At 43.9% G+C, this 14,009-nt stretch overlaps 1 protein-coding gene across 2 annotated transcripts in view; it reads right to left on the minus strand.

The window, feature by feature from the left end:
• Nucleotides 1-3,058: 3,058 nt before the first annotated feature.
• ARHGEF12 (Rho guanine nucleotide exchange factor 12) overlaps nucleotides 3,059-14,009 on the minus strand; it is a 144,704-nt gene continuing 133,753 nt past the window's right edge. For both annotated transcript variants that reach the window (XM_088017401.1, XM_028125951.2), the window contains 7 exons: nucleotides 13,572-13,658; nucleotides 13,358-13,437; nucleotides 12,817-13,050; nucleotides 9,917-10,384; nucleotides 8,840-9,156; nucleotides 7,700-7,769; nucleotides 3,059-7,130 (listed from right to left, as the gene is read on the minus strand). In XM_088017401.1, coding sequence (XP_087873527.1) covers nucleotides 7,120-7,130; nucleotides 7,700-7,769; nucleotides 8,840-9,156; nucleotides 9,917-10,384; nucleotides 12,817-13,050; nucleotides 13,358-13,437; nucleotides 13,572-13,658 — 1,267 coding nt within the window. In that variant the 3' untranslated portion in view covers nucleotides 3,059-7,119. The remainder of the gene's footprint in view (nucleotides 7,131-7,699; nucleotides 7,770-8,839; nucleotides 9,157-9,916; nucleotides 10,385-12,816; nucleotides 13,051-13,357; nucleotides 13,438-13,571; nucleotides 13,659-14,009) is intronic.

Consider the following 14,009-nt stretch of genomic DNA (forward strand, 5'->3'; position numbering starts at 1 on the left):
CAACAAACAAAACAAGGTTCTTACTAAGTCACCAAGTTTTTTTTTCTTTATATTTAAAAGAACTAGGTTAAACAAGTATAACAGAGACTAGCAACCAAGTTTTAAAAAATGAACATACATTCTCTCCCTCCTGTTTCTCTCCCTCTCTGTCACACACACACACACACACACACACACACACACACACGAGCCTAGAGTTTGGACACACAAAACCATTATAAAACATGAAATATGGCTGCATTAGTAAGAGAGAGATTAACAAATTCTAAATTCACTAATCATTTTCCACCTTTCCTGCTTTAAGTATTTAACTCCTAGAATAAAACACCACCACCACCTTTAGAGAGACACTGGTCACATGCTTGGAAGTTTCTCATTCACTTCCCCCAACTCCTTTAAGTATTATTGATCCTGATCTGCAGCCAAGGAAATGGAACCCAGGGGGTAATCTGCTCGGGGTCACGCAGCAAGTGAGCACAAGAGCTAGAACTGAATCCAACTGTTCAGGCTCTTTTCACCACCCCAACAGTTCTCAAAGTATGGTCTGCAAACCCTGGTGGTCCCCAAGACTTTCAGGGATACAGGGAGTCGTAACTATTTTTGTTAAACTACAAATTTGGAAACGTGTCCACCACTGTGAGACTTTTCCAATGAGATCAGTTGTTGATATCAATACATGTGAGCTTTTGATTCTATATAAAGAAATGTGTCAACATTTGAAGGCCTGCACAGTTCATAAACCAGTATTTTCCAAATTATCGATACAGGATATTACAAAATGATGCATAGGTAAAAGATACCATTCTTCGCACACTGAAAAGTATAAAATGGACTGATGGATTTTAGTGTCACAAGGTATAAAAATTTCATTGATATGCCTTCAGATTCCACATTGCTGCTCTCTTTTAAGAAACTACCACTTACCAAGTTTCAGTGTAGTATGGAAATATCCACATTCATCTGAAAAGGCTATTAAAATACTTTTCCCTTTTTAAAATATGTGTCTGTGTGAGGCTGGATTTTCTTCATATACTTCAACCAAAACAACATAGCATACCAGATTGCATGCAGAAGTAGATAGGAGAATCCAGTTGCCTTCTACTAAGACAGACAATTAAAGACATTTGAGGAACCATAAAACACTCTTCTCATGAATAATTTTATTGTGGAAAATAAAATTTTTCATAAAAACATGTAATGGGTTTATGACTTTTTATATGAATTTTTTGGGTTTTTATTGGCTTTCTCATTTTTCATATTACATTTTCCTTTTTCATTTCTGATAAGGTAAATGTCAGTAGATGCAGCCCACACGAACACAAGCTCCTCCGGGAGGCCCACAATAATTTTAATTTAAGAGTATGAAGTGATCCTGAGATCAAAACGATTGAGCACTGCTCCCCTTCATCATTTAAAATAATGATAGCAGAAAAAAATTGACCTGTACAGATAATTCTCCAAAAAATTTTAAGAATTACCAAGATGTACCCTATTTTTTTTTTTTTTAAGATTTTATTTATTTGACAGGAGAGGGAGGGAGAGCACAGCAGGGGGAACAGCAGCAGAGGGAGAAGCAGGCTCCCCGCTGAGCCAGGAACCCGATGTGGGGCTCCATCCCAGGACCCTGGGATCATGACCTGAGCCGAAGGCAGATGCTTCATCGACTGAGCCACCCCGGAGTCCCCTAATTATTGTTCTTGATCAGGAATGCGTTCATGTGGCCCCAACCCTGTGGTCCCTTGTACAAAGAAAGGGATCCCCTGGAATAAAATGCTGTAAGGGAAGCCTTAAGTTATACCTAGGTCCAAAAGCAGCCTAATCACATAAGGGGGAAAGACAGTAGAATAGAAACAGAGCTCTACTTACCTTCAATGATTTCACACCAAGGCCTCGGCTGACGCTCAGGGAACGATTGTGTCTCACTAACAATAGGCGGCAAAGCAAACATGCCCCCTGATGGCTAAAATCAGGCAAGCGCTTGCTGTGAGCGGGATGAATTATACCTGACATGACAGAAAAAAAAAAAATGGGAAACACCCACATCTAGCTATTTATCTGTAATGTTTTAGGACATTCGTCATAGTAGGGAGACATCATGTTCCACTGAAAAGCAACTACTCATCGGGATAGATCCTCTTATTTTTCAAGTTGGTATTGAACCTTTGGTGAGCTGGTCCTATAGCTTCGAAGAGGGCAGCCCAAAGTGAAAGGAACTGCTCAAGCGCAGAGATAGTGCTCTCCTTAGAAGATGGCCATCCAGGAGCAGGTACGAATGGAGGAGGTATTCATCCCCCTTCCCAGCTATCCTTGTAAACACAACTGCAACTACTAACAGGTTAATTTTCTCAAAGGATATTTGAATAGCCTTAATTTTTAAAAGGCTGAACTAAAAACATCCTATAAAATATGAAGCATTTTTTTGCTACACTTATTAGATCAGCCAAATGTGCCCCTGAATGACTGAAAATTCAAATATCATCCCAAGAATGTCAAATGATACCTCTATGTCAAAACCAACATAGCCAAAAGCCCAACTCAGCGAGCCTTCAGAGTTGAAATGGGATCAATAAAAGCATAGAAGTGTTGCTCCTTTAGTTAGTCCAGCATTGGGAATAAGGATGGTAATAAAAGACATCAGATTTTCATTTAGGGTAGCAGGAAGCCCAAGTTATTTTCAAGTGAACCATTAATCCCACTGATTCATACACTTAAAAATGGTTAAAATGACAACTTTTATGAGCATGTTTTACAATTTAAAAAAACACACCAAAAATCACTGAACTGTACACTTGAAAGGAGTGAATTGTACGCTATGTGCACTAAACCTCAGTAAAACTGCCCCATGTGCAGTGGCATTCCCAGCTGCTGGTCTCATGGAGGCTCACACGTTAGCAGTCAGCCGGCTGGTCTCACTAGAAAAGACGCTCTCACAAGCAGCAAGATGTGGGACGCTCACTGCCAGTAAGATTAATTAAGGCCTCCTTGGTGTGTAAGCTTTTCCAGTGTAACTTGTGTAAGTCAGATCAAGAAGAATATAAATAAAAAGTCACATCCTTGGTTCCTTTAAGCATATTTAATATTTGAACTCTCATTTTCTATTTTCCCAGACCCCAGAAAACAGAAAGTTTTTAGATGACGAATATTTTGTTCCAGAAACATACAGCCTTATCAGCTAATTCATAAAAGAGCTATTTTACAAAGGTACATCTGGATAATTAGAACAATAAAGTCTTTCAGGCATTTCAAAATGTGATCAGTAAAAATACATGATTATTAATAAAGTTTTTTTTAAAGATAGTTCCAGATTTTTTTAAAAGTAATTTCTGTTAAAGAGTACATGATTGTATGGTGAACAAGGAAAATAAAATGCTCTAGTAGGAAGAGGCTTATTAAAAATAACCAATAGTGTGCACATTACAGTTATATCACTTTTGCAGTACATCTTAGCCATTGGCACCTGGAAATGGCAGACAGGGCTTCCTTCTATGAGGTACATTTTTGTTCTCTACCAATTTATTATCAAAACCATCAGTACCAGTGGGGAAGGCATAAGGAACGAGGCAAAAGAAACTCTTCTTGAAGTAAGAACAATTTTGCCGATCTCTGAAAAGGGGTGGGACAGTCAGAAGAAAACAGGATTTGCAAAACAAAAACTCTAATGGTAGAGGGGAAAAAACTAGCCAGCAGAAAGAGGACTAGGTCCTGCCGAATTTTCTATTTTGAGGTCCTCTGTACACACTTCTCAGTGATGCCCTCTGTGACATACAGGGAAGGAAATAGTGACCAATGCTCTAGTAGCTCAAAATAACATCATATACCACCTTCGGAGAAGAGAGTTTCCAGTTTGAAATACAGAAGCTCCATGTAATATACCTAATTTACCAACATCACCCAAAAAAAGTATGCAAGTAAAAGACAACTCACAGGAAGCGTAATTATTTTCTTTAGCTTCTAAAAAGAAAAAAAATAAGCTTTGTCTCCTTTAATCACATTAGGTTCCCCCTCTCTCCTCCAAAAACAAAGAGAAAACTGTTTTTAATGAGACACACCCTTGGGGTGCCTAGCTGGCTCCCTCGATAGAGCATGTGACTCCTGATCTTGGGGTTGTGGGTTTGAGCCCAGCGTTGGGTGTAGAGGTTACTTAAAAATAAAATCTTAAAAAAAAATAAGATAAAGAGGCACATCCTTTCTAACAGTGGTTAGAAGTTGTTCTGGGGAACGGGAAGCCAAAAAGCTAATGAAATATACCTTCTTATGGTAAAACATAATAAATAGTTAACAGTTTAGGTTCTAAAAGCCAAGACAACTCAGGCAGTCCAAGTTAGCTGATTTTAAAGTATGCAAAATATATGGCTTCTAGGGCTGTAATCATGATTTTAAATTATAGCACTTTGGGGGCTTGCTGATTTGCCTTGATTAACTCTGTTCTCTAAAAGGAAGGAGACACTCCAAGTGTAATTTGCCATTTAATAGCAAAGGACCCATTAGGCCCACAGAAGAGAGCCCAGGGTCACAGCAGGTCACTTCAATGGCTAAAACCCAGCTCTCCAGCTCTGGGGAGGTTGCTTTGTTCACCACCCTTGGATCCAGCTTTTAGTCAAGTAACTTTGAGAAAACTGCTTTGATGGTGACCACTGTCACTCAAAGACAGGATGAATATCTAATTCCATCATCCTGAAGGGCATATATGGTATCAAAGTAAAGTGGACGTGATTATAAAGGCCCAAAGAAAAGGAGGGTGTGGGAGGTGAGGCTGAGAAGGAAGGAGGAGGGGAGAAGTTAGGCTGGTTAAGATAAAAAGAACACTCAAAATTGTGGAACCTTTTCAGACTTAAGACTTTGTTGTGGGGCTTCACTCAAAAATCTAGGTATGAATTTATTTGGAAGTACTAGAGCTATGGTCAAAGTATTTTTCCAGTTAGCCCGGTTCTAAGGAGAGGTTAAACTGCAGGAAAAGAAAAGCAAATCGTTGTTAAGGACAAGATCTGGCTGAGCTAGAACAGAAACCTAAAAGTTTCTTAAATGCATGCTAGAGAATCATGTGACTACCCCTGGACTATCTGAACTTAAGGTGAACGTTCTATTTTTTATTTACCTTTCTCCTGATTAAATGCCAGCTGAGGACACCGGTGTCATGTGGCTGCAGGTGTGTTACCCTTTCAGCTGGGAATGACTACCTGTTTCCAGCCGCACGTAACCATTCCGTTTCTACCTGCTTAAGAGCTACAGAAAGTTCAAGTCCCAAGCTTCACTTACTAGCTTCTGCTTCCAAAATTTTTACTCCCACTCTGGTTTAATTGATACTTGGTCTACAACTCAAAATAGCATTCTAATTTAGAGATGATATCCAACGATCCGAGTTAGGCTACTTAAAAACCTAGATCGGGTTTGAAAAGGCAGGAAACAGGAGTGCGGACACGGATGAGCTGGTTAAGTTGTAGTAGTAGGGAAGCCTCACCACTTGCCATGAGAGTGCAGGGGAAGAGTAAAATGACATCCCGATTACCCACAGGGTTCAGAGGGCACTACTGAAAGATATGAGCGGTGGAGGAATGGTTTGCATATTAACAGAATTTGAAGATTTGACAAATGATTTAGTGCTAGTTGGCAAAAATACTCCAAAACACATATACCCGATGCACAAAGAAAACCACAGAAAGCCAATACAACTGAAGGAGTTCTCGAGTCACAATTCTGCAACATTGATCCTCTGTAGGGTGCTGCCAATACTACGATTCATTCGAGAGCAGGCAGTCAGCAACCCCTTGCCCACAGTTTCCAGTGTATGTTCTGGTCTGCAATGGTGAAGGTCAGTCATGCACCAGTGTGGAGAAAGCTCCGGCAGTGAAGTCAGAGGACGTGGTTCTGGAGCTGGTTTGAGCAGCCCTGCCTTCTCCACCACATCCTCACCACTCCGCTCGTGGCTCTCCTCTTAACTCAAAGAGCCCTTTGGCACCATCAGTGCAAACTTAATATTAGAGTCAAACCTCCAGGTACTAAAATGTTACTGGCCTTATATTCAGCAGTACCCGTGGCTAATGACAGCCATGGTTCAACTCAGTAGTGATTCAGTTAGCTAACCTTCCCAGACTCTTTCCCCCGCTCCCGCCCTTCCTCCGCACCCCCACCCCTGCCACCATCCGAAGTGTCTCCATTTGTTTTTTCCTTCCCGCTCCATCCGCAGGGATAATTTTACACAAGTGCCCAGGTCTAATGTATAATTATAAAAATGGAACAATACCAAGAATAACAAATTTATAGCCAAGAAAATAAAATTTGCTTTCCTCTCCCTCCCAAATCCCTACCCTCAATAGAAAAGAAGAGAAGAAAACACACCCATTTTCAAGTGCCTGCTATTTAGTACACTGAGGATTTTCTGTTAATTGGGGGTGGATCCCAGCTACAGAGAAGAGGTGCCTGCCTCAGGTGGGAGGAAGCCTACCTACCTCTCTGCCCACGTGGGTAGCACACAGCTCAAGTCCTCTGCATGCAGGAGCCATGGGCATACTGAGCCTCAAAGACAGTGCCTACCGGGTGGCAAAGGGCATGGAATACAGTTTCATGAAGGCTGGATGCTCCTCCCTTCCCCGGCTTACTTCCTCCCCTCTGCCTCTCCACCCAGCCTCCTAATACCTCATCCGGAACTCTTGGCTTTAGGAGCAACTGACCCTCGGGTGTACTAAATACGAAGGGCTAAAACTCTGACTACTCAATTAAAACAAAACATGGCAAAATAAAAATTAAAATGTGCTTTCAAATACGGAATGAAGTCAAATAAATACATCTGATTTTCTCTTTTTCTTAAGTCTAAGTAAAATTTCATATCCTACACCCAAAGCTCTATACATTTGGTTTTTGTTCTGAATCAAAATGAATTTCCAATAGTGAGGAGAGCAGAGTGAGAGAGTCAGGGCTCCCCCCTGACAGACCCGTGCAGCTGCCGGACGGTGAGGAACGAGTCCCGCTCTGGGCGCCCGGGCACACGGCCACCCCCGGGGGCTTCACAGGCAGACCCTCTGTCACACACACTCTCTGCGTCCGCGGTGGAGCCCAGGATGGGTGATGCGAGGCCGATGCTCAAAGTCCAACAACCTTCAGTCACCTCCAGGACACGCGGTTCTAACTTTTATCTGGGAAGAATAAAGATGTGTGGAGATCAAATTAGGAAGAACAAATGAACATCTGACATCTGTGGGTCTCAGTATGTCTCTCTGGATCAGAAAGGCCTCACTGGAAAACAGGTAAGCAAATGAGGACAGACTGCTGCACTGAACACAGATCCATTTGCAGTCACGGGGAGACCACGCTCCCGCCCCGTTAGGACAGACACCAAGGCACAGCAAGGCCCGGGGGGCACGAGCCTCCCTCACATCAGCACGGCAAATCTCTCAGGAATCTAGGATTTACCAGGCTTACCCCTGCCCTGTTTTCTGCTCTTGCAAAGGTAAAGAAGAAGGGGGTGGGGGGCGGGATGGCACAGAAAAAAGACAGCCACAGCTCCTCCTAGAAGGGGAGGCGCAGAGTCAGCAGATAACAGCCTCTGCTTGATCTACGATGTCTGCAAACAAGCGGCTTTTTAAAGACAGGAAAGAAATGGAATCTCGGAAGGTTTCCACTTTAAACAAGAATAAATCATTTCATTCGATGTACTGTTCAGGCAGAATGATTCGAGAGTCGGGCATCCACAACTTTAACATACCTGAGTGCTTGTCTGTGAGGGCTGACCCAGCCAGCCTTTGGCAAAGCCTGCTGTAACTTTCCTCCACCTTCTGCAAAATAAAACCCATAGGTTTGCCATTTGAACATCATAATTTTTCTTTATGAAAACAGAAAGGCAAGCTTTTTCCTATTACCAGTACGTGCTTCTAGATTTCAACATTAACGTCGTTAAGAATTTTGTTAGTGGGGGGGAGAAAAGTGAACTGCATTCCTTTTACCTGTTTCTCCCTGGAGTGAGTAACTTAAAACTCTGTCACGTAAAGGTGATTCTCCTACCCCCAGAGTCACCCTGAAAATGGTCCCACAGGTGACATGAGCTGTGTTAGGGCCAACCTGCCCACAATGGCCTTCTAGATACCTCATCAGCCCCTGGATGACATCACCAACAATCACATGAAGAAGGGAAAACCTATCACGTGAAGTTAAAAGAAAAACTAAGGGATATCAGTCTTCAGCTAAACGGCTAAGAACACTTTTAATGTTCCGAAGCCTCTAACTAAATGAAGTCATGAAAAAACATTTGGGCTCTAGCAGTTGTGTCTACTGATGCCAAACTTTAGGATAAAGTCCTTTTCTTAGAATCACCACTGAAGTCAGTTCTGAAATAGCGGCCCGTACAGTGACCTCAACTCCAATTCACAAAATTCCATTCATGTCTAGCTCTCCAGATCATGGGAGCCACTGGAGCCAACTTTTGTGTGTCAGAGCGTCTGGGGAACTACCCACATCACCTAACAATTCACGGATAATTAGTAAGTGAAAGCATTTCCTAGCCGAGATTCATACCGACACAAGCCCTCCTATGTCACTGGCTTGCTGTTCATTTCCTCAGGGAGGCCAGCCAATCATCCCAAATTTATTTGGGTTCTTACACTGAGAAACCCACACAAACATGCCATCTATATAGTACTACGATGTTTTCTGTTCTTGTGATCTGCAACCAGATGCACCGTGATCTCGGCTTTTTAACCAAGTCTATTCACGGGTAACGGTCAAGGAAAACAGCAAATCTAGAACCTGAACAAGCTCACTGGCTTCAGCACTGTGGTCGTTCTCTACCCCCTCTCCGTGAAAATACGTTTCTTTACCCAAGCCGCGAGGACGCTGAGGTCTGAGGTACCTTTAAGTGTTCAAGGTCAGCCTCGATCTTACGAATGTACTCCATGATCTGGCTCTGTGAATCTGCACAAGAGGGGGGACTCTGGATCTCAAAACAGGAATCATCCATAGCTCCCCAGCGCTGCTGGACCAGGAATTCTGGGGTGAACGGTGAAGCCGCCCCATCAGAATGGGCACGCTGGGGCGAGTGATGCTGCGGGGGGGCAGAGTCCATGGAGGGGATGCCTGTCGCGGGTGGCGGGGGAAGTGAGGAGGCAACCTCCTCATCTGTGGAGCTCTCCTGCACCGCTTCATAGCCATCCAGAATCAAATAGTTTCCTGTTGACAGACACAGAGCAGCTTGATGAGCTTCGTGCTGCCACCCTCACATCAAAAAAGAGAGATGAAGTGATGCTGACAACCTTAAAAGCCATTAGAGAGGGAGAAAAAACATTAATTCCCCACTTCCCGAGTTCAGTTTTAAGTACATCAGAATCTTCTCACTTCAGGTTGAAGCTAAACTTAGCAAACTTTCATGTGATTTCCGAATAATTCCAAATTAGTTAGCATCTTAAAAGCTGGAAACTACAAAGTCCCCGTATGATCTTGCCTCTGCTTCCCGGCCGCAGAGCTCTTGCGCCTCATCTCCCACCATGTGCGCCCCGGCTCTCTGCCGCAGCCCCCCTCCCTCAGTGCCCACGCCGCTCTGCTCCCATGCAACTAACAGAGGCCCTCCTCCCCGACTGCCCTGTCTGCCCCTGGGTCTGCCTTACATTTCCTCCTAATTCTTCTGACCATCTGACATCTGTTGGTTTACTTATTTACCATGACTCGTTCCTCACTAGTACTTAAGCTTCACAAAGACAGTGGATTTTTCTGGGTTTTAGCTAATGCCGTCTATCCCAGCACCTGGGATGGGGTCTGGCACAGAGCAGATTCAGTAATAATTGACTGCATGAAACAGTAAGTGCTACACACTCACCCACATGCACACGCACACACACGCAGGGATGATGCGTGCATACCCAAACAACATCCGTCTCAGCACACAGCACAGATAACGATCAAAATCAAAGTTTAAAATGTGAAAGAAACTTGCCTGAGATGCGCAAATTAACATCCTCTTCCTTCTTAACTGCTCCATCACCTTCTGATGGATTATCATCGCTGTGTGCTTCACGGGCATCAAAAAAGTGCTCTCCACTCTCATCGAGACTCCCTTCTGGCTCTGCAGGAGGCATCTCTGGGGTCATAAGCATGTGGTCCATGGCGAAGATGGTACTTGCCTGGCTATCTTGGAAGGCCAGTACCACTGAATCCCGTGGAGCCGGAGATTCAGTTGAAGTCCGTGGACTGTGACAAGTTGCAATGTCACCAGTTCCAGTTCTAAAGGGCATCTGTCCTTCGACAGGAGGATAGGCCTTACTGTTCTCCGAGTTCTGGGCCCCACCGTCTGTCTGCACCCCTGAAGACGCTGTCCTGTAGCTTGGGAAATGTGGCCAGTCTTCCTGAGCACTCTTCTCAGTCAAACCCAGCTGTTGTACGAGCAGCTGCTTCAGCAAGCCCACTGGAAGGTTCAGGGAGGGAGGGAAAAATCCACACATTCATACCAATAACCGCAGACTGCCGGAATTAAATTAGTGTGTGGACTTATCCATTACTTCTAAGAGTAAGTACCTTTTTAGTAACATAGAGTCAAAATATTAATTTCGTGTGATAATTTTTTTTGTTTTGTATTGTTAAATGAAATAAGGCACCATCTAGAGAAGATGTAATATTAAAGGAGACTTGGAAAGATGTACGCCTTCTGAGTGGGGAGGCACTCCTAAATCTGACACCATGCCTTCCTCTCTTTTCTCTTCCACATAACCCCAAAGGTACTTCTTAAAAGGATGTTAAAAAGCTGTGTTATGCTAGCAAAGAAGCCCTCAAAGTTTTGCTTTGTCCAGAAGCAGACACCGTATACACAGGCGTTATTTTTTCTAATTTTATTAGACACACTCTGAACATTTATTTTATCATTTATAATAACCCAAGGAATCTCCTTAAATGGTGAAGACAATAAAGCTAGCCTATAATGAGATTACTTTCAATGCTTTGGTAGCATGTATACTTTCAAAGGAGAGGAAAATGTATATGAGTTTTTAAAAACGACCTTACTGGTGGCACGGCCTCCTTGGGCTGTTGAAAAGAAGTAATTCAATTTTCAACGGGCAGGTGTATGCTGTGCGGCCACTCATACAATGACAGTTTCAGTCAAAGCATCGGAAACCATTCTGACTGTTCATTCAGGAGAATCGACAATAAATTAGATCTTAGAGAATGTGACCAACTCCCGACGCTGAACTCTGGCTGAATTTCTATTTTCTGTTTCTTTGGACAAACAGTCTCCACTAGTCTTTGGCTCTCTGGCTTCCGCTCTACCTACACTCCCCTAAGAGATGCTACGCATTCCTACAGCCCTGACACTCAAACCCATCCCTCCCCCACCTTCTCACCAGAGCCCAGGTCTTAAAAACTCCAACCTCCTGCCAGTTACTTCCTTTTTAAATAGCTTTGCCAGTTTTAAAATTGAGCCCATAATCCCTGGCAAATAAAAAAAGGAGGAAAAAAGAAAGTGTGGCAGTGGGCCATGGTGGTCCTTTCTGACTTTGATTTCTGACAAGAACACTGAAATCATCTAAATATTCCCTTTTCTTTGCCCTTGCACCAAGTCGATCGTTTTGAGTATTTGTTGCGTCCTCAATTGCTTTTTATTCCTCTGATGCCGTTCTAGTCCAGACCCCTTCATCAGCCTCAAGCCCCTTCACACTGGCTAGCCACAGCCTCCTGGCCTCCCCCCATCCCAACCCTTCCACACTCTCAGCCTGAGCGGTCTGTTCTCACTAGTCATACCCAAGCTTCCAAACTTCAAATGGTGCTTGGCAGCCAGAGCCACCCTTCTCGGTCTTTCCCCTCCTCCAGCACACCTGCGAGACAGGACAGGCTCCCATTTGTAAGGGATTCTCAGCCAGGCTGGAGAGGGAGGGGGGAGCTAACAGAGTGGCAAGGGCCACCCACCTTGTGGGTGTGCGCTGTGTGTGTGTGTGTGTGTGTGTGTGTGTGTGTGTGTGTGTGTGTGTATGAAAGAGAGAGAGGGAGGATGGGCCAGGGTGGAGAGTACTGCAATCTCTAAAGAAAATAAGAAGAGTATCTGTGCTCTGGCACATGCTCTGCCATCTTTTTTTTTTTTTTTAAGAAAGAGCGAGCATGTGTGCAAGTGTGTGTGTGTGTGTGTGTGTGTGTGTGTGTGACGGAGGGGCAGAAGGAGAGATGGAGAGAGGGAGGGAGGGAGGGAGTGGGGGAGAGAGGGAGAGAAAGAGAGGGGAAAGAGAGAGAGATCTTAAGCAGGCTCCATGCCCAGAGCAGAGCCCGATATGGAGCTCAACCTCACGAGCCTGAGATGATGACCTGAGCTGAAATCAAGAGTGGGACCCTTGACCGACTGAGCCACCCAGGTGCCCTGTGTGCTGTGCCATCCTTAAAATCCAGAGGACTCAATGTGGTGTTCAAGGTTCACAGCAGCTGGGCTCAGAAGCCCGTCTCCTACCTTTCCAAGCTTCTCTCCCACACCTGCACTAACATGGTCTGCTCGCGGCTCTCGGAGCACCCTCGGGGCCTCCTGCCTCTGTACTTCCGGTCCTACCATTATTCTTACCTACATATTCTCTACATACCTATCTGAGTCTTACCCATTCTTCAAGGCAATAAATCACCTCCCTCTTGTCTCCTGACAATTCCCTCTCCGGTCACCACAACCAGATCAATTCTGACATACCTGTACTGGTTACTTTAAAAAAAGTGGGAGGTTTTCTATCATTTTCCCAACTAGATGGTAAAATTCTTTAAGGGAGAGGTCAGAGTTCCCACTTCTTTGGATTCTCCCTAAGTGGCTGCACAGTACACGACACAACCCTGGTACTTTGCAAGTATCTGTGTTAACTTATGAATAACACTTACAATTCCTTAGTGCATCCAATGCCCACCGTTCTTCTGAGGCAGGCAAGTGCGGGTCTGGGGTTGTGATTTGATAACTTGCTCCAGCTTCCTGCAGAGTCCCATCTGCATGCTGCTCCTTAGCAAACTGTCTCTCAGCCACAAACAGATCATCTACCTCGGATTTCCCAGAGGTACCGAGTGAATGAGACTGAGGTTTTGACGATATTAAGGGAGACTCTAATCCCAAATCTCTGTCTGTTCAATGGAACAGAAAAAGCAGAATAGATCTTAAACAAAACTTTTAATTTTTAACGCGAAGCATTCAGGAAATACTTGGAACAAAAATAACCACATGAGTACAGAGATCATCGGCTGTTAAGTAAAATACACGGCACTTAGGGCAGTGTTACCAAGGGCACACAGAAGGCTCATAAGCGAAGCTTGTGAAAGTAAACAGCTGATGCGAGAATCTGCATAAATCAAAAGACTTCGAGTCTCTCTGCCTTTTCACAAGTAACACATAGACTACATTCTTCCAGGTTAACCTAACAGATCAGTTTACCTGGACTCTGCAGACCAGGGACCGAAATGCTGTGATGTTCCACTTTTAACTTTGGAGCTGCTTCTTCATCGTTGTCTCCTCTGTGGAAGAAGGAAAACAACCTTTCAGCTTCATGAGGTGCCTAAACATCACTGCAACGAAATGTAAGAATCATCCATTCCCTTCCTGACCAAAGCCCAGAGTCAGTGAGACAACGATGCAGAGGCACACTCACTCGCAAGGTGGTGACTGTGGCAATGGGATTGGCTTTGCGGACTGTTCCTTCACGGATGCAGCCATCCGACAGATGAGGTCTTGCCAGCTGCAGGAAGTGTGAAAAGGATCCAGGATCCAAAATCCAAAAGGGAAAGGAAAAAAAAATGCCCTTTAAATACAGTCAGAAAGAAATAATAACAAAAACAAACAAACCAGAAACCAAAGCAAGCCAATCCAACAAAAAAACCCTACTTCCTCCAGAGAGTGTCTTTATTTTGTCAACGTAAGTAGAGATTATAAAAAACAGCTGTACCTTAAAGAAAAAGCTAACAAGCAACATTATGGATACACTTCGCATTAAAAAACTTCACTTGGCACTTCTGAGAATTTTTCTTTAGAAAAGATACTTTCAGTAGTATAGAATCAAAATATGGGACATCAATCTAAAAAGGAACAC

The sequence above is a fragment of the Eumetopias jubatus genome, unplaced genomic scaffold (genome assembly GCF_037043125.1).
Source record: "Eumetopias jubatus isolate StellerSeaLion01/CBP00866 unplaced genomic scaffold, mEumJub1_p1.0 scaffold_13, whole genome shotgun sequence".
Taxonomy (NCBI): Eukaryota; Metazoa; Chordata; class Mammalia; order Carnivora; family Otariidae; genus Eumetopias; species Eumetopias jubatus.